The sequence below is a fragment of the Hevea brasiliensis genome, chromosome 9 (assembly GCF_030052815.1).
Source record: "Hevea brasiliensis isolate MT/VB/25A 57/8 chromosome 9, ASM3005281v1, whole genome shotgun sequence".
In the NCBI taxonomy this organism is placed as follows: domain Eukaryota; kingdom Viridiplantae; phylum Streptophyta; class Magnoliopsida; order Malpighiales; family Euphorbiaceae; genus Hevea; species Hevea brasiliensis.
In genome coordinates, this window is record NC_079501.1 from 35,851,912 (window position 1) to 35,872,585 (window position 20,674).

Sequence of the window (20,674 nt, forward strand, 5' to 3'; positions counted from 1 at the left end):
AGATGCCACTTTTCTTGAACAACAGTTTATTCAAGAAGGAGGCAAAGGAAGGTAAATAGAATTAGAATTGAAGAATTCTGACCAACCAACAGATCAAATGGATATAGAGCTATCTAGTCAACCTACAACTATTGATGAAATATCTACAGCTGTTCCTCGTAGAACAACCAGGGTATCTCACCCACTAGTGAGATATGGTTTCTTTCATGAAGAAAAAAAGTTGTCTACTCATGAAGAAGTAGATCATGGAGATGATCCACTTACCTATGAAGAAGTTATATCAGATATGGACTCTTCAAAATGGATTGATGCTATGAAATCCGAGATTGATTTCACGCATAAGAATCAAGTTTGGGATCTTGTTAACCCACCTGAAGATATTGTACCTATAGGGAAAAAATGGGTTTTCAAGAAGAAAATTGGTTCTGATGGAAAGGTAGAGACCTATAAAGCAAGGCTAGTAGCGAAAGGGTTTTGCCAAAGGCAATGACTCGACTATGAGGAGACTTTCTCGCCTATTTCCATGCTTAAATCAATTAGGATTCTAATAGCAATAGTTGCATACTATGATTATGAGATTTGGCAGATGGATGTCAAAACAGTTTTTCTCAATGGATACATTGAAGAAAACATTTTTATGGAACAACCTAAGGGTTTTGAATCCAAAGTTGGTACCAAAGTGCGCAAGCTAAAGCGATCCATTTTGAAGCCATTAAGTCATTTGGTTTTATCAAAAATGAGGATGAGCAATGTGTATATAAGAAGGTTAGTGATAGTGCTATCATTTTCCTTGTCTTATATGTGGATAATATTCTGTTGATAGGTAATGACACAGGTATGTTGACAACTGTAAAGGTATGGTTGTCAAATATATTCTCCATGAAAGACTTAGGGGAGGTAACCTATATTCTTGGGATTCGCATCTATAGAGATAGAGCGAAAAGAATAATTAGTTTATCCCAAAGTCTATACTTGGAAAAGGTGTTAAAGAGGTTTAACATGCTAGATTCCAAGAGAGGATTATTACCAGTGAGACATGGTATCCACTTTTATAAAGAGATATCTCCAAAGACACCTGAAGAAAGAGATAAAATGGTCAGGATTCCATATGCTTCGACTATTGGAAGTTTGATGTATGCAATGTTGTGTACTAGGCCGGATATCGCATATAGTGTTAGTTTGACTAGCAGGTATCAATCCAATCCAGGTTTGGAACACTGGATAGCTGTTAAGAATATCCTTAAGTACTTGAGAAGAACTAAGGATTTATTCTTAATTTATGGAGGTGGTGACTTGCAATTGGATGGTTATACTAATTCTGATTTCCAATCAGCTATCGATGATAGAAAGTCTACCTCTGGGTATGTGTTCATTTGTAATGGAGGTGTAGTTAGTTGGAAGAGTTCCAAATAGAGCACGACTGCAGATTCCACTCATCGAGGTGAGTATATTCTTGCATCGAATCTGCAAAGGAAGCTGTTTGGATAAAAAAGTTCATGACAGAACTTGCAGTAGTTCCTTCCATTGAGTCAGCAGTTTCACTTTACTGTGACAACAATGGAGCAGTCATACAGGCTAAGGAACCTCGGTCTCACCAGAAATCCAAACACATAGAAAGGCGCTACCACATTGTCAGAGAAATAGTTGGGTGAGGCGATGTAGCCATATAGAAAATAGCATCAGTTGAAAATCCAGCTGATCCATTCACTAAGCCTATGTCACAAACTTAGCTAGACCGACATCTTGAGAAAATGGGTCTAAGATATTGTAATGAATGGCTCTAGTGCTAGTGGGAGATTGTTAGTAGTATGCCCTAGAGCATATCATTTAGTATGTATCTTGTACATGTTTTTATTAATAAAAGGCATTTTCACTTTTCCGTTTACATAATATATTTATGTGTAATAGAAAAGGTCCATTGATATTTTGTTAGAAATTCTATTCTTAAGTTGTTAAGAATATGAGTGACAGTATTTCTAGCACAAAGTATCATAAATTGGTTTACAATCGAGGATACTTCACACAGGACATGACTTATCCAGAAAGATTATATTCGTGTTTGTTCCCAGTGTATTTATATGAGATATAAATAAGATGAAATGGTGAGTCTCATGCCATATAACAAATATGATAGGCACTTGTACATGATAAGTAGGCCGAATCAGTGACATTTATGACAAGCACATAGAGTTTACTCTTGTCAATGTATTGTCATAAATCATATCAGTGCATATAATCTTTAGGCCTGAGATAGCACAGTTATCTTGTATATTGGTGGTTTGAGTTTAATACTACTTTCATACTTGTACTGTGTATGGGTATATGGGCATTTGTTGGCTCCTACTTGTTATATATGGAGGTATGTATTGATCAAGATGGAATCTGTTACTCTAAGTAAATAGGGATAAAATCCTATGTTCATTTAATTGTTCTTGATGTTTCAAGTTTCTGGCCAGGACAGATAGATTTAATCAGAAAAGAGTTTATGATGAGAAAATCTTTTTAATCAAGAACTGGAATTAAAAGAGAACATAATATTCATAGCAAATGGGGTTTGACATAAACCATGACTCCAGCACGAGTTGGGATTTTGTAACAGAGAGATTCTAGTGCATGGTAACATATGATTATAGGTTCATTTAAGGTAAACTTTATTACTGATTGGGTGGCTATGACATGTTATGCTATGTGTTAACCATAGTCTTTGAGCTGCATAAAATGATTTAGAGAAATCATTTATGGTAAGAAAGAGTTCTGATGATATTAAGAGTTGATATTATATCTCATTGCTAATTAGTGATGAGCCTAGTAAGTCACACATATACACAAGCAATCACCAAGTTAAATATGATTTAATTAATTAATTAAAGAGTTTAATTGATTAATTAAATAGGTTTGATTTGCAATTAGATTGCAAAGTCCCTAGCATGACTTGAAACCAAATCCAGGTTATTGGATGTATAGTATAAGTTAAATTTATATTTAAAGTATTTAAATATAAATTTAATTATGAGAAATTAATTAATAGAGATTAATTAATTAATTTATATTTGATATAAATTGATTAGAAGAAGAGAAATAATTATTTTTGGGTTAAGAATTCAAAATTAAGACACAAGGGTATTTTGATCATTTCACATGGCGATATGTGGCACTATGAGAAGGTGACACATGGCACTACACATAAACTTGCTAATTGTCTTTTAATCATGTAAGATGATTAAAGTCAATATTAAATTTAAGTTTGACACTTGGCACAATGTGATTGGGTCAATTAAACTAAGAGCCAATCAGAAAGTGACATGTGGCAAGGGTTTTAAGTGGTGACCTAGCTATATAAAGGAAATGATGAAAAGAAAAAATACAAGCTGCTATTTGTTTCATTGGTGCCTCCACCCAAAGAACCTCTCCCTTCTCTTCTTCTTCATCTCTCACCAATTCAAAGAGAATAGCCAACATTCTCTTAAATTAAAAATGCTAGAAATAGTTTCTAGTGTCATGTTTGCATCTATAACATCTCTAAAGGCAAAACTTGATTTTCTAATTGATTAGAAAGGCTTTAGAAGCTGTTCAAGGGGCTGCCATTGGTGATCTTAGTGTGGACAAGCTAGAGGGACAACATCTGGTGTCCTAGGTGCATCCCAAAGGTGCCAAACACAACTGTAGTGCATTAAAAGGTTAGTGCACTTATTCTTGATCTAATCTAGGATTCTAATGAATTAATCTGTTAATTATAAAATCTTAAATGGCAAATATAGATCCAAAAATATATTAAAAGAGTTTTAATATGCTGTTTATCATTGAAATCAAATAGATAAAAATAAATTTTGCATGATGCATGAGACCCTAGGAGAAAAATTTTTGAATTCAATGATCTAAACTTAAATTTTTCATGCTTCCGCTCCTTCAAACCATGCCTGGGTAGGTTATGAAGATGTACTTGCTAGATTTGAGGATGGTTTGGTGGGAGCATGAGCAACTGAAGTATTCACTTTTCGAGTAGGACACACCCGTGCTATATGGCCATTGCCGTTACAATTGTGACACATAATTGTGAAAGTATCTAAAGGTGCATATTGAGACTGAGAACCATTAGATTGTTGATAGCCATGATTTTGAGAAGGAGAAGAGGACTGATAATTACTTCGACCATGACCATGTCCTCCTTTCCCACTCCCCCGCCCACGACTTGACTGATTGGAGGAAAATTGTGAGACTTGGGCAGATGGTGGGATGATGGCTGTCTCCACCTCACGTTTCAAATGCCTTTCTTCTGTCAGAAGCATACCATAAAGGTCATCAAAATCATAATCATTAGTATGACATTCAAGCATTCTAGAAAATAGTTTATAGGTTGGTCCAAGGCCAACAATAACAAATTCAGTTAGTTCTTCATCCAAAATAGGATGTTGCAATTCTGCCATTTTATCTACAATCCTTTTGGCACGCATTACATAGGTCTCAATAGCAGATTTTTCTCGCTTCAGGTTGTGTAATTGCTCACATAACTCTAGAATTTGAGCCTTTGATCCAGATGCATAGGTGGAAACTAGTTTGTTTCGCGCTGCTCGGGCCGTTATTGCGCCAACCAATTGAGGCAGAACCCCTTCATAAACTGAAGCAATGATCCAGCTGAGCACAATCTGATCTTGTCATTTCCAGAGCTTAAACGTAGGATTTGGTGTACTATCTTCAAGCACAGGTGGTGGAATTGGTTCACTTTGGTCAAGGTGGTGTTCTAAATCGCAACTAGTTATCATGGGCAAAAATTGTGTTTTCCATAGCAAGAAATTTGTAGAAGTAAGTTTAACCGTTAATTGATGGGAAATATTGGGTGAAATTGAAAGAGGGGCAAGGGAGGCCAGCGCTGATACAGCTGCAATAGCCGTGGAAGAGTTTTGGCTATTGGTGGAAGACATGGTGCAGCTCTGATACCATAGAAGGGTTGAAGGCTCAATGAAATTCTATTAACATCAAAGAGTATTTATACAAGAGTATCACGATGAAGATAAAATATACAGCTAATGACAGCTAGTGTACAGTTAAGGATATTCCTAAAATACAAATGACAGCTGGTATACAATTAAGGATATTCCTAAAATACAACAACTACCACAAATAGAGTTACATTCCTTATCAGTTTATACACAACTCTGATTTCCTTGTGTTTTAAAAGTTGCAAATGAAATGAATGGACTTTATATAAGCCAAATATGATTTTCTTTTGCATTTAAGAACTATTTATATTATTTTGAGAATATTTGAATCTTGAAATGAATTTACTATTTTGCTGAAAAGGTGGATGTTTGGCCAATATTTTTATTGTAGCAAGGGCGTGGCTGGATTGAATGCATTTTAGAAGTGTTTTGAGAAGTTGATGTATTGCCAACCCTATATATGGATTTGTGATTATTTGAAATGTAGTTATTTAATTTGGAATGTGATTTTTTGAATGGAATTTGTTTTAAATTTATTTTGAAACCACAGTTGGCATAGTAGACTTTGATTGTGTCCCTCATTAGTAATGGCTAGTGAGGTGAGATTGATTATATTTCTGTCCCTCATTAATAACGGTTAGTGATATGAGATTGGATGGGTACTCATATTGTTAGCTAGCCTTTGTCCCCCAGTAGTAACGGCTATTGGGGTGAGATAGCTTTATCATGGTGTACAATGTGATATTGATCGTGAAATTTTGTGTCATAACCTAAATTATGTGATTGTTGGCAATACTAATGATTTGTGAATGTTTTGATAAATATGTTGTTGAAAACAAATGATTGGTTGATGATTGGAAAATGTATATTAGTTTTATGATTCATGGAAATTTGAATATCTCAAATACTTTGGCATGATTTGATAAATTGTCTTTTATATTGAGTTTCAAAATTTATAGTTGTGTACTACCGAGTATTGTTACTTGGCAATAGCTATTTTTATGTTGTCGCAGGTAAAGAAAAAGAGAAAAGCAGTTGAGTAAGCGTACTAGAAGTTGGATTCAGTTGACACGCTGATATATTCTAGGTATACCCTTGTAAATTATATTTTGATGTAAATATGAACTACATGTATATGTAATAATCATTTGAGCAGTTGTATAAAAGGGTTGTAATATTATTTGTGACCCAAAATGATTGTAAATTTGTAAAGAAATGTTTCTTTGGGTTGTAAAAGGAAAAATTTTATTCTTTTAGTATTGAATGAAGAAAAATATCTACTTGAAAGTTGATTTGAGGAACTATTGATTTGATGAGTAATTGTGAAATATATAAGTTGTACAGATTTTTAACAGGTTTTCAAATTTTTTGTTAATTGAATTTTTAAGCCGTTATCACACCAATTTTTTGCAAAATTTTCTTTAAAAAAAAATTCCTTTAAAAAAATTCCTTTAAGTTCTAAAATGCTTATTTTATTTCTCAATTATTTTCACAGTATTTTTCTCGACTTTTTATTAATAAGTTTACTTAAAACTGAATTTGAATAGTTTAAAATTCCTTATAGCATGTTTAATGGATTATCGGTAGATAGAGTTTGGTAATTCATTAGGCATATTATAGAATCATGTTATGATTTATAGAAAGATAAGGTGTGACACTTGTACTATCCCAAATTACACCGGCCCTTTGCATTTCTCCCACCAATTTATCTATTGCATCTTTTTAGACCCTTGCATGTTTATAGGGTCGTCTATTTATAGGCTGTGATCCCTCCTTCAAGTTAATTCTATGATCATGCATCCTTTTAGGCGGTAAAGACTTGGGTTCTTGAAATATTAATCCAAATTCTTCCAAGAGTATCACCAACTCAGGCCATAAATATTCCTGAGTAGCTAAGAAAAGTTTATTCTGTTCGGGTTGTGAGAAACAGAACATAGTTAAAAGCCTTCCATTATATGGAGACTCAACATTCAAATGATTAAGTTGCTTAAACCCAAACTCCCATGACTCCCCCATCAACTCACATAATAACCCATTCCTTTTAAAAGACATTTTAAGAGTTTTGAAATTCTAGAGAATTTCTCCCAAAGTCGATAATCACTGAGCACCCAATATTAAATCATAAGAATCAAGACGAAGAATAAATATCTCAGCCATGAATTCTTGCCCTTGCATTGTCCATATGAAATGCTTATACAATGAGTCACAATTAAGTCTCTGCCGATTCGCCACTTCCACCGATACTCCATGAGCTACTATCAAGTCGCACTTTAATTTTCTAATCATTTTTGCACTCATGAAATTGTGGGTTCTGCCAGTGTCCATAAGGATGTGCAATTTCCTCTTCCGACATTCACCCTTCAATTTCATAGTTTGGGCCCCTTTAACCCCCACATTGCATTCAAAGATAACTGTACATCCAACGCTTCTTCATGTTTCTCTGCTGCTTCTTCTATATCATCATTTTCCTCATTATCATCAACAATAAGTTGCATCACATAAGTCTGCTTCTTCTTGCACTTGTGATTGGGGTGAATTTTTCTTCACACGAAAAACATAAACCCTTAGCTATCCACTCATCCATTTCCTTATTCGTTATTTTTGTGTTTCGGTGCGGTAAGGTGTTTAGTTTCAGGTTAGAGGTACCTGATTGCCCTCCTGTTTGCTCCTTTGATCCCACTGTAGGCACAGTTGTTCTAACTACTAAAAAGCTTGAGCTCATAGACTTAGCTCCTAACTTAAATACATACCTTGAAGACTTAGGAGCTGGTTTAGGCTTATTTTGAATTGCGGCAACCGTTATCTCTTCCGACTTAGCCAAAGAGTAAGCTTCAGTGAGCGTCCTTGGTTTGAACATTCTAACAGGCATTTGGAGCTCATCCATCTACACAGACAAAAAGAAGCTTAAATCCTGATCCTCGCGAATTTTTGCTTTCGGATACAACTCGTCAAATGCGTCCAAGTATTCCTAGAGAGGACTTTTCTAATTGGATAATCAACCAAGTTCCATACATCAGTATATATAAGCTAAGAAAAGAGAATAAAAGAGGAATACAGCTTAAATGACGCCATAACAGAAAATAGAATAGCAAATCTCTGATCAAGACGTGTCATTCCTAGCTCCAACCCAATACACACAACTTCAAAACAACCATAACATAATGCGCGAGTCATAGAGCTGCGAATCATACAGCCATGCACCACTTTATTTCTTTTTCTCATAACACCAATCAACCCCCTATTAGCACTGATGATGCCTCCTCCTCAGACTTGTCATCTTCTCCATCTCTAATGACTTTAGGAAGGGTAGCAAAAGCAAAGGAAAATTGACGGGTCGCGCGACGAGAGAGAAAGGAGAACTTTGAGTGTTTTGACAATTTTCCTAGTGATTTTGTCATTAGAAAATGACAATTCCAACAACGCCTGACTCCTCTTAGCATGGGAAATAGGAGATGAGAGGAGGAGGAGCAAACACCTTTTGAGACATTTTCTAGCAAAATAACTAATCAGACAGGCGATTCGAAACTGCAATCAAGATCCTCATCCTTAAGATTTTTTTGGGCATCAACTTTGTGCACTTTTTGACGTTAGACAACTGAGATTTATTTTGTTGATTTCTAGCGAAGGACGAAGAATTTAGATAAATGGACTTGACAATCGTGATTGGAGGATCTTGAACATTTGAGAGGTATCCTTCGATTGATAAAACTCCACCAACGCCTTGACAATGAAATAATCGGATACTCGGAACGGACCCATGAGCATCCAAAAAATCGAAAGGGCCATCCTGAGAGTAGTGTACCTTCCTACATATTAGAACGCGTCAATCACATTCTTGAAGTCAGAATTCGCGCTAGTAAACTCCAAACTTAACAATTTTAGTATTGGCATAACAGGGTAGTTTAAAACTAGTATCTTAAAATGCTACATTTCCGCCGCATAAGCGTATGAGTATTAGTTAAAAATTATTTATAGATGATTTTGGAGTGTTGTTATTATATTGTATTAATTATTTTATTATTAAAATAAATATATAATTATTGATTTATTATTTCTTATTATTTATTTTTTTACTAAAATATATAAATAAAAATTAAAATAATTTAAAGTAATATCATATTTAAATGTATTTAAAATATATAATATTTAAATTTAAAACTATAGTAAATAATATTTTTTTAAAAAATAATAATTTATAGGAAAGTAAAAAGATCATATTAATAATTTAAAAAATATAGATGTGACAAATGATAGAAATTAAATAACAAAGAGAATCTGGAACAGTACAATTAATGGAAGCAAGAAGATTAAAAATTACACAAGAAGAGAATGTTAGAGTAGGAATTTTTTTTTTATATAAATATATATATCAATTGTCAAATAATTTTCATTTTTTAACTGATAAAATCTGCTTTTCGATAGGATTCCCAGTAGATATCCATTAGTTATCACTTAATTTTTTTGAGTTTTATTAAACATTTTAATTCAATTATTTAGATGTTCATAAACTATAATTGCATTCAACACCCCAACCAAATATCACCTTAATATTTGCTTTAAACACTTTAGTCAAAGGAAAGAACGGAAGGCGAAGCTTAGCTCAGAATCCTTTTCCCTTTTTTTTTGTTTTTCAAGAAGATATTCTGCCTGTATTGTATATCTATAAGAAATGGCGGGAAACTTAAGCTGAGATGAGGGAACCAAATGAAGTCACCATCAACGGTACCCTGCACTGCACTAAATAATTTCATTGTCAGAAATCATTGACCGTGAAATCTCGCTTGAATCAACATCTGCCTGTGATTATTGTTGAAATTCATGTTAAAAAAATTATATTTAAATATATTAGTTTATGCACGCATTACATACTCATTAGGAGTAAGATATGAGTTATGGTAATGTACCATTAAAGAATGAAAAACTTTTTTAATAAATAAAAATTATTATTTTAATGTTACAGAATTAAAATTATTTTCTTTTATTTATTGTTGTAACTATTAAATTAGAATTAATATGTCACAGATGATCTGTCATTATGATAATTTTTTTAATATTTAATTATAATTAATAATAATATTTCAAAGTAAATACACTTATTTAATAGATTTTATAATATAATTATTTTTATAATAAATTATATAAAAATACTCTCCCATTTTATTAAATTTTCAATTTTTGAGTTTAAAATTTACTTTATGATAACGTAATACTCTAGTATTAAGCTTTGTTAACAAATCATTTATGTCGTCTAAGAATGCTGATTATATATTTTAAGATAAAATATTTAAGTTAAGCATTAATTAGTATATCAATAATTAAATTTATAAAGAAAATAAAATTTAAATATATTAAAATTTATAAATTCTAAATATTTTATATTTTTAAATAAAATTACTATTTTTAATTATGAATATTTTGAATTTCTTTTTTCAATTGGATATAATTTATCAAAAAGATACTTGAAATTTTCATTCAAACCTAGATGTGAAAGGAGAACAATCTTGATATTCAACCTATAAATTGAAGTGGAAATTATAATATAGTTTATAAATTTTAGCATAACCTACAGCTTACTCTCATATTTTCAAAATCAAATAATTTAGTTCATATTTTTTTCTTATATATACAAATTGTTCCTCCATTCAAATTTCCATCCAAATTACCATTAATTTTAACAAAAGAAAAAAAATCAAAAGTAAATGTTTATTTTATTTTATCTTTGATTATTTGGATCTTTTGGGTTTTTAGTTATTGAATTGTTCTATTAAATGAGTGGTCCACTTTTTGTCTTCATCTTAAAAAATTACTTTGTTTTTCATTTTTTGTGCTGCTCATGTGTTATGTGAATAAGGTAAAATAGTGTGTTGAGCTTCACTGAAGAATTGGCAGGACAGTTGAAGAGTTGAGCTGCATGGCTGTTATGGTTGTTGGAGTGGATTGCACTACTGATGACACGCGTCAAGCTAAGAATGAAGAGGATCCATGTTACTAGCATGAGTAGTTAAGAGTTGTATTCTGTTACTAGTGCAGCCAATATATACTGATGTAATGCGTTCTTGAATGGTTAGCGTGATAATACAATATTGGTTGAATGTTTTTTATCCCAAATTCCTTTTCTGCGTATCAGTGGTATCAAAGACACTCGATTCTCAAAGATGGCAGAAGGGATGCGTTCTCATGAGTGGGAACGAATGGGTTATGGTCATGATGCAAGAACTAGAGCAAGGGCAGGAGGCTTTGTTAAAAGAAGCAAAACAATGACATCAGCAAGCTTTAGAAGAAATTAAAGCTTTACTTATTGGGTTACGTTTGAGGAATATGGAGATTGCTAGTAATGTGACTCAAGGAGAACATACAGAGCAATGGAAGATCCATTAGGGGTTTTAAGGAATTTGAAACAAGAATCTACCTTGCAAGATTACATGAACTCTTTTGATCAGTTGTATTCAAAAGCAGGAATTCAAGAAAGTGAAAATTTGAGTTTTTTTTTTTTTTAATTTTATTTTTTATTAGTTGATTAATTGCAAAATTCATGAGAATATTTAATCCAAGAACACTTTCAGAGGCTTATTCACTGGCAAGATTGCAGGAGATAACTGTGGCAACAAGCAAGAATAATGCCAAACCAGCTACCAAACCCACAACCTTTGTTAATACTTCATTTCTTTCTTCTACTTGATCAAATCTTCAATCTTATTCTCTTAAGCCCATGGTTACTAGAAACCAATTAGGTCTTTTACCAATACCTCTCATTTGGTTACCAAAACTAGTCAGTGTGCCTTCAAGATATCCAAGATCTCTTACTAGTAAGTTGGGGCATCTTGAAAATTTTGAAAGTGAGAAGAGTAATCGAGGAATTATAATTGATCAAAGTTCTTTTGTTCATTATGATAATGGTATAATTTCTATTTGTAAATATGTTATGGTTTATGAAGGTGGAGCATATGCTCTTGTTACTGGAAAAATTGAGAAGGAACAAGAAAGATTGGTAGGAAAAATACAAGAATTATGGAAAATTGTGATGAGTTTGATTTGGTAACAATGATTTTGGGTTCTTTTCACATAATTATATTATACTCAAAGAAGATGAGTTTGAGAAATGGAGAAGGTAAAGGAAGAGATTTGATGGAGTGGAGATTGTGCAGAAATAAATATCAGTAACAATTGTTCTGCTCATGCTGCCTTCTAATAGCACAACCAACAACTATGAATAATGGGGAACTTGAAGTTCATTCCTTCTTTCTTCCTTGAGGACAAGGAATCTGAAGGGGGGGAGAATTGTTATGTGAATAAGATAAAATGGTGTGTTGAGCTTCATTGAAAAATTGGCAGGGGAGCTGAAAGCTGAGCTGCATGGCTGTTACGGTTGTTGGAGTGGATTGCACTACTCAACACATGTCAAGCTAAGAATGGAGAAGATCCATGTTAGTTAGCTTGAGTAGTTAGAAAGCTATATTCTCTTACTAGTATAGCCAATATATACTGATGTAATGTGTTTTCTTGAATGATTATCCTGATAATAAAATTCTGGTTGATTGTTTTTGTCCCAAATTCCTTTTCTGTGTATCATCGTGCTACTCCACTCACTAGCTTTTGATTCAGAATCTAAGCAAGAAAGAAGGGCTGATCATATCCATCTCTCTCTCTCTCTCTCTCTCTTTTAAGCCAAGTGTCCAAGTTCACGACAAATCAAGAAAATGAATCAAGAAAGAAAGACTCTGTAAAGAAATCAACAACTTATAATTTCAAATTTGTAGTTGAGAGCTTTAATAATAATTTCATATTTTTAATATATTTTTGTATGCAAATAATTAATAGGTTTAAATGGATTTGAAGCATAATGAGCACAAATATTATATAATAGATATATTTTCAAGTGTTTTTTTACGGCTTTTTTATCGTTCTATGTGATAAGCATGATTTTGCATAGGAAACAATAGAGGTGTTGTCATTTTTTTTACTCCCACGATACGTAAATATATTTTATATTATTTATAATATATAAAATATATTTACTTTTTAAATATAAATTTAAATTAATAAATTATTTTATTAATTAAATAAAACTTAAGAGCTTAATTATTCCATATTGAAAATATGAAGAATATTGTGATATTTTTGTTAAACATAACGATAATTTAAATGAAAAATTAGAGGAAAGAATCAATATATATATATATATATATATATATATATATATATAAAATAAAAGGCAAGTGGCTAAATTATTTGCTAAATTGAAATATTTATCTTTATAGTATTTTTACAATGTCTATTTTTATAATTATTATTCTCATAATTTTTTTTCTTACTTTATCCGTTTAGTCAATTATCATGTTGAAAAAAAAAAAGTGATGATTTATTATTACTTCTAATGGTACAAAAAGAAATAGAATCATGGATCCTTCAATGGATTGCAATTTGGGCTTAGAAGTTCCATCCCACTCTCAAAAGCCAAGATGATAGCCCCAGTTCCTCTCCAACTCTTGCGAATTGCTCTCCAGCGTAAATTCGTAATGAATCGCAACCGTTTACGTACTCAAATCTCTCTCTACCCGCCAATTTCCGTCTCTTCTGATCTCTCTTTCTCTCTCTCTGGAGAAAGGAACAATGTCTACCATTATTGTTCTCTTTCTCTGTATTCTTATCTCCACAGTCATTACACAGCCAAGAAGTCTTGCTGTCCCTCGAGAACCCCGCAACTTCTCTCAGAACCTTATCCCTTTCCACACCCCCACTGATTCGCCTTCAAACCCGCCATTGACCGGTCGCTTAGTGCCCGCTCTCTTCGTCATTGGCGATTCCTCTGTTGACAGCGGCACCAATAATTACCTTGGCACCTTTGCTCGTGCTGACCGCCCTCCTTATGGTAGAGATTTTGACACACACAGGCCCACTGGAAGGTTCTCCAATGGCAGAATTCCTGTTGATTATCTGGGTAATTTTCTTTTCTTGTTTCTTGGAGAATTCCATTTCGTCCTCTTCTTGTTTTCCTTACTTGGGATTACTCAGAAGATGGAAATGAAAGCAGAGGAAAATGAAAATGGGGTTTTCTTGATTAATTGCTTAGTCTCTTTTTACAACCTTTATTGATTAAGTTCCCCCCATTTTGTCTTTGCTACTTCTGTTTTCTTTCTGAGAAGGTGGAGAAGTTAACAAGAAAATGAAAGGTGGGATCTTGTTTGAGAGATTCGGTTACTTGAGGACAGATCTTCGAGAATTTCTGTTAATTTTTTGCCATAAAGCGTTTGAATTCCTCATTTTTCCTGTTTTCTTGCCAACCAAAAGGATCATTCATTTTACTTGCTAGACCTAAAAGAAATATTGATTATGTTTCTCTTGTAGAAAGTCCTTGATAAATGGAATTTGAAAATTTGCCGTTCATATATGTCTTGCTTGGTTGGTTCTGTTTTTGAAACTGGTTGTTTGGTTCAGGGCTTCTGTAATTAAGTTAATCTGTTCTAAAAACTTGAATCAGCATTGCGCCTTGGGCTTCCCTTTTTACCAAGTTATCTTGGGCAGGTGGGAACTGTTGAAGATATGATTCATGGAGTGAATTATGCATCTGCTGGTGCTGGAATAATATTCTCAAGTGGATCAGAATTGGTAAGCCCTTCACTTCCATGAATGTTTCTAAGTTTCATTTTGAAATTTCGTTGTTTATAAATTTTAAGCATCTGCAATGGTGTAATTTTGATACAGGGTCAACGAATCTCCTTCGCCCAACAAATCCAGCAATTTACAGATACCTTACAGTCATTTATCTTAGGCTTGGGTGAGGATACTGCAAATGATCTCATCTCCAATTCCATCTTTTATATCTCAATAGGAATCAATGACTATATACATTACTATCTTCGTAATGTATCCAATGTACAAAACTTGTATCTTCCATGGAGTTTCAGCCAGTTCTTAGCATCAACAATAAGGCATGAAATTAAGGTGAGTAATCTTCACATCCTCAATTAATTGTGTTTGTGTGCTTGGATGGTTGCTTGTACAGATTTTGCTTATGTTGAGTTGATAAGATCTTGAGCTTCCAGACAATATTTTTTTTATATGCAATTTAAGTTATTGATTCATTAATGGTGATCATTCAGAACCTGTACAATATGAGTGTGAGGAAAGTGGTGGTCATGGGATTGGCACCAATTGGTTGTGCTCCTCACTACTTGTGGAGGCACAACAGCAAGAATGGAGAGTGTATCACAGAGATAAATGACATGATTATGGAGTACAACTTTTTCATGAGATACATGATTGAAGAGCTTGGTCAGGTGCTACCTGATGCAAAACTCACCTTCTGTGACATGTATGAAGGCTCTATGGATGTAATTAAGAATCATAAACATTATGGTAAGACATCCAGACTTGTGTTTTTGCACCCTTGCTTTCACTGTTCTGTTTATAGCATTCACATTTTATACTTGATGTTTTCTGTTATTCAGGTTTCAATGTGACCACTGATGCTTGCTGTGGGTTAGGCAAGTACAAGGGTTGGATCCTGTGCATTGCCCCAGAAATGGCTTGCAGCAATGCTTCCAACCATATCTGGTGGGACCAGTACCATCCAACTGATAGGGTGAATTCCATTTTGGCAGATAATGTGTGGAACGGCTTGCACACGAAAATGTGCTATCCCATGAACCTGAGAGACATGGTTGATCCTGAAGTGAAATAATTTGATGCAGAAGCTTTAAACATGCTGGATACTACATTTGTTTACTTAACCCTGGAATTTTCCATTTGCCTATTCTTTGTGTGTAACATTCATGTAACTCTCCAGACTGAGATGGTGGAATTGGGGGACATAGCTATCTTAGCTATCGTTCACTTGTTGATATCATCTTCCATATCTTACTCAGTGGAAAGCAGTTACAGACTTGTGACTTTGTTGATTTAATAAAATTCCAAGTACTGTAAAGCAGAACAGGTCAATTTATGGACCCAAAACCTGAAAAATTCCTACTTTATAACTCAAGCGAAGTGGTGAGCCACTTAATATCTGGTTCCATCATAAACCTTGTCTAAGAAGGGTATATAGAACATCAAAATCAAAACACAGTGACTTTGAACAAAAGTAATGTAAATGATAGAATCAAGTATTTACGAGTTGCATATCAATTGATTGACAAAGTAATAAAAAAAAAGGGGCAAAATCATTTATAGAAGTAGCAGATTAAAAGTAGGTCCAATTCCATGGATGGAGATAGCTTCCGTTGCAACTTCTGAGTACAACTTCAGACAATCTCTAAATACTTGTAGCCAGCACATAAAGAAGTAACAGATTAAAATGTCACCAATTCCAATGGAGGTAGCTTCAACTGCAACATTCAAGCACGACTTCTCACAACCTCCCACTACTTGTTGAAGGCATGGAAGCATGGATTTGAGGGCATTAGAACATTGAATTTTAAAATTTTCTCTAAGGTTACATGAAACATGCAAATGTGTTATGGGCCTATATGACCTCTAATGCCCTATTGCATACCAAAACACACTTTTGGTACATACTAAAAGTTCATTTGTCATTTAAGATTGTAAATTAACAAATTAATTCATTAAACCCTAATTAAAAGAGAGATTTTGATTTCTAACATCCAAGGCGCAGAATAAATCAATCTTACTCCCTTAGGGTGCTCCTAGGGCTCCAAGAGTTGCCCCTCTAGCTTGTCCACCAAGAGCTTCACCAAGTCTCAACAATGATTGCCCAAATCCTCTCTTTGAAGATTATCAACCATTAATGCTTAGTGTTTATTCTTTGGTGAAGGTAATTGGATATGGGTGCACTAGAAACCTTTTCTAGTAAAATTAATTCAAAGAAAATCAACAATTTCTTTTGAATTGATGAGAAGAAATTTGAGAAGGGAAAAGAACCCACTCTTACCGTCCAAATGGGAGAGGAGGAAGAAGATGACTTTTTCTTCTTCTTTTCTCATTTATATGCATAAGACAAAATTGACTTAAAGAAGTGCCACATGTCATCATAGGATTCAATCTTGCTTTCCTTGACTTAATTCTAACAAGCCAAGTGTCAAGCTTTAATCAAATCACAAAAATGTGGTCTTCCATCATGGGAAGACAAATGGCATACTCAAATAGGTGCCACTTATCACCATCTCATGGTGCCATGTGTCACCATATGAAAAGACTATTTTGCCCTTGTTTGTAATTTTGAGTTCTTAATCCAAAATTGTAATTTCTCCCTTAAATTAATTTATATCAAATATAACTATATTAATTAATTAATTAATCTCTATTAATTAATTTTTCAATTCTATTTATATTTAAACTCTTTAAATATAAATATAATTTATATTATATATCCAACAACCTAGATTTGGTTTCAAGTTATACTAGGGACTTTGCAATCTTATTGCAAACTAAATCTATTTAATTAATCAATTAATCTCTTTAATTAATTAATTAAATCATAATATACTTGGTGAATTGCTTGTGTAAATGTGTGACTTACTAGGATCATTACTAATTCACAATGAGAAATGATATTAACTCTTAATATCATTAGAACTATTTCTTACGATAAATGATTTCTCTAAATTATTTTAGATATCTCATAGACCATGGTTGACACCTAGCATAACATGTCATGGCCACTCAATCAGTAATAAGGAATGCCTTAAATAACCTTTTAATCATATGTTACTATGCACTAAAATCTCTCCGTTACAAAATCTCAATTCTAGCTGGAGTCATGGTTAATGTCAAACTCTATTTGTTATGAATGTTATGTTTTCTTTTAATTCTAATTTTTGATTAATCAGACTTTCTTGTCAGAAACTCTTTTTCAACTAAGGCTATCTGTCCTAGCCAGGAACTTGAATCATTAACTTAGGGTAATGAATTCCATCTTGATCAACACTTATCTCTATATATAACTAGTAGGAGCTAACGCATGCCCATATACTCATACACAGTACGAGTATGAAAGTAGTATCAAACTCAAACCACCTATATACAAGATAACTATGTTATCTCTGGTCTAAAGATTATATGCACTGATATGATATATGACAATGCATTGACAAGAGTAAACTCCACGTGCTTGTCATAAACATTACTGGTTTGGCCTACTTATTATATATAAGTGCCTATCATATTTGTTATGTGGCATGAGACTCACCACTCTAACTTATTTATATCTTATATTAATACTTTGGGAACAAACATGATTACAATATTTCTGGATAAGTCATGTCCTTTTTGTGAAGTATCCTCAATTGTGAACTAATTTATAATACTTTGTGGTAGAAATATTGTCACTCATATTCTTAACAACTTAAGAATAGAATTTCTAACAAAATATTAATAGACTTTTTTCAATTACACATAAACAGATTATGTAAACAGAAAAGTGTAATTACCTTTTATTAATGAAATATATACAAGATACATACAAAATGATACGCTCTACGGCATACTACTAACAATCTTTCACTATACTAGAGTCATTCATTGCAGTATCTTAGACTCATATTCTCAATATGTCGGTCTAACTGAGCTTGTGACATAGCCTTCATGAATGGATCAGCTGAATTTTCGGCTGATGCTATTTTCTGCATAGCTACATCGCCTCGCCTAACTATCTCACTGATAATGTGGCAGTGCCTTTCTATGTATTTGGATTTCTGGTGAGACCAGGTGTAACACCCCTTACCCGGTCTATAGTGTAGCCGAGCAAAGTGTGCTACATTCGGTGCCGGAGCACCCTATTTTGTCTTGTCATATACAATATTAATTCAATTATATTATATTATGTGTAGAATTTTTTTTTTATCCCATTCTGTCACATCATTTCTCATGTTAATTGTTCATGTACCATATCATAACATTACTCATAAAATTTTCAAATAAAATAAACTTGCATTTTATTCATATAACATTACTCACAATAATATACAATTTTATATACAATCCAAAATTTAGTTACATATCTTAATCTGATTTATTATATATAATAACCAAAATACAAAATCTAACTATACATGAGCCCTACCAAATGAATTGGTGAGGTGACAATCTACACTGTAGCAGATCTGCTCAAGTCCTGTCTAGGCTCTACTGCTGTTGCTGCTGTGTCTCTCCTATACCTACGCATGATAAGAACCAACGCGTTAAGCATAATGCTTAGTGGTGCATATATTGAAATAAAAGTAAACAAATAACTGAAATGATTATTCTATGTATATTCCTATAAGGAAATATAAAATTTTATGAATTTCTAGGTCTTTTACATGTTTATAGAACTTTGGACAAAATAAATTAATCGGAATCTTTTTATCATGTATCTTATGTTTAATTCAATGAAGTTCACCTTAACAATCTTATCATGTATTTATTTCAATTAAAGATTTCTACTCATTTCTGTGCCCAAGTAACCTATGATAGACTATAAAGACTGGATACACGAGAGTATACAAGTTAGACAGCCGTATGTCTATCAAGTATACAACGGTCATATCAGGCACAAGGCCAGCGGGCAGGCATAAGCCAGTTATAATAAAAATTGGCACTATAACTGTCACAACTTACCCCTCTGTAAGGCATAACATGATCCCGTAGAATACCTAATGAACTACCGAATTTCACCTACCGATAACTCATTAAGTACCCTACAAGGGATTTTAAAACAATTTTCTTATTTTTGATAAGTGGCGAGCATTTTCTAATAGGTATTTAAAACATTTAGTTAAAATTAAAACTAGTTAATATTTTTTTGTCCATTTTATTTTTTCGCAAATTTTATCAAAATTTTGACAGAGTTCTGTCTGTATTTTGAGAAACCAGTTCTTCAAATACCTGTAAAAAGCACTTCTAAAAATGTTTTCTCAACAACTACTTCAATTTCACAATCAAACTCAATCCATTTCAACAACTCCACAATCATTTCATTTAAATTAAATAAAATAGTTCCACTCATATTTCATTAGAGACAAAATACTTTATATACATCCTTACAAAATTTACATCAAAAGAAATACAAACTAAACTTTATTACAAACTTCATACAAACTTTGTACAAGCTGCTCAAGACCCATTTACATGTCCATACTTTTATATGCAATACATACATCAAAAGAAATATTTACAATTAGGGTATAAATTATACCCGATAACTTTAAGCTGATAGCTCCTCACACCTCAGCAGCTCAGTCTGCTGCTCCTCTAGTCTCTGTATCTGCGACAGCAAAAGAAGCTATCGCTGAGTACTAGGACTTGTCGACACCATATTTTGGCCAATCCCCGAAATCAATAAATTTTGAAGCCGATCCCCTGCACTGAGTCTCCCTTTGCCAGCCAATCACATTTCCGATCTCTCCTCAAAAGGAATCGAATCAATAGTAAGTCCCCATATCATTTAAAGCCTCACCGATCTCTCAAACCAATTGTTAAGTCCCCTGACCAGTCAATTATATTTCCGATCTCTCTTGTCAAACGTGATTGAACCAACATTAGGCCTTCGTGCCACCAGTCTTATTGCCGATCTCCCATTTAAAAGTTTGGGGATAATCGTCTAATAAAGTTAAGGTTCCAATCCAGTTTAATGATGATTCCGATCTTAAGTGTTCAAATCAAATTTCCAATTTTAATCAAGTCCTGTTTAGCGTTTGTTCTCAACCGATCTCATGCTTATAGTGTTTTTCGACCTCTTACTCTTAGATTAATAATCACTTTTAGTTGTCATAATATGTTCAGACAATCAAGTGCTTATGCAA

General features: G+C 33.1%; 1 protein-coding gene across 2 annotated transcripts; it reads left to right on the forward strand.

Annotated features, from left to right (window-relative positions):
• The first annotated feature begins 13,424 nt into the window (after positions 1–13,424).
• LOC110644346 (GDSL esterase/lipase At5g08460-like) lies at positions 13,425–15,949 on the forward strand. 2 transcript variants are annotated; one of them, XM_021797061.2, is made up of 6 exons: positions 13,425–13,875; positions 14,081–14,107; positions 14,416–14,543; positions 14,640–14,879; positions 15,038–15,293; positions 15,386–15,949. In XM_021797061.2, the coding sequence occupies exons 1-6, from the start codon at positions 13,548–13,550 to the stop codon at positions 15,616–15,618; spliced, it is 1,212 nt and encodes a 403-aa protein (XP_021652753.2). In that variant the 5' UTR covers positions 13,425–13,547; the 3' UTR covers positions 15,619–15,949. The 2 variants fall into 2 exon arrangements, with proteins under 2 accessions (XP_021652753.2, XP_021652754.2); XM_021797062.2 differs by lacking the exon at positions 14,081–14,107 and having other exon boundaries at positions 13,426–13,875.
• Positions 15,950–20,674: the final 4,725 nt, after the last annotated feature.

Bases quoted from the DNA above. Each gene is read 5' to 3' on its own strand.
- LOC110644346 (XM_021797061.2), top strand. From the start codon at position 13,548: ATGTCTACCATTATTGTTCTCTTTCTCTGTATTCTTATCTCCACAGTC. The intron at 14,544-14,639 runs GTAAGCCCTTCA...ATTTTGATACAG, and splicing joins TCTCAAGTGGATCAGAATTG to GGTCAACGAATCTCCTTCGC. The intron at 15,294-15,385 runs GTAAGACATCCA...TCTGTTATTCAG, and splicing joins TAAGAATCATAAACATTATG to GTTTCAATGTGACCACTGAT.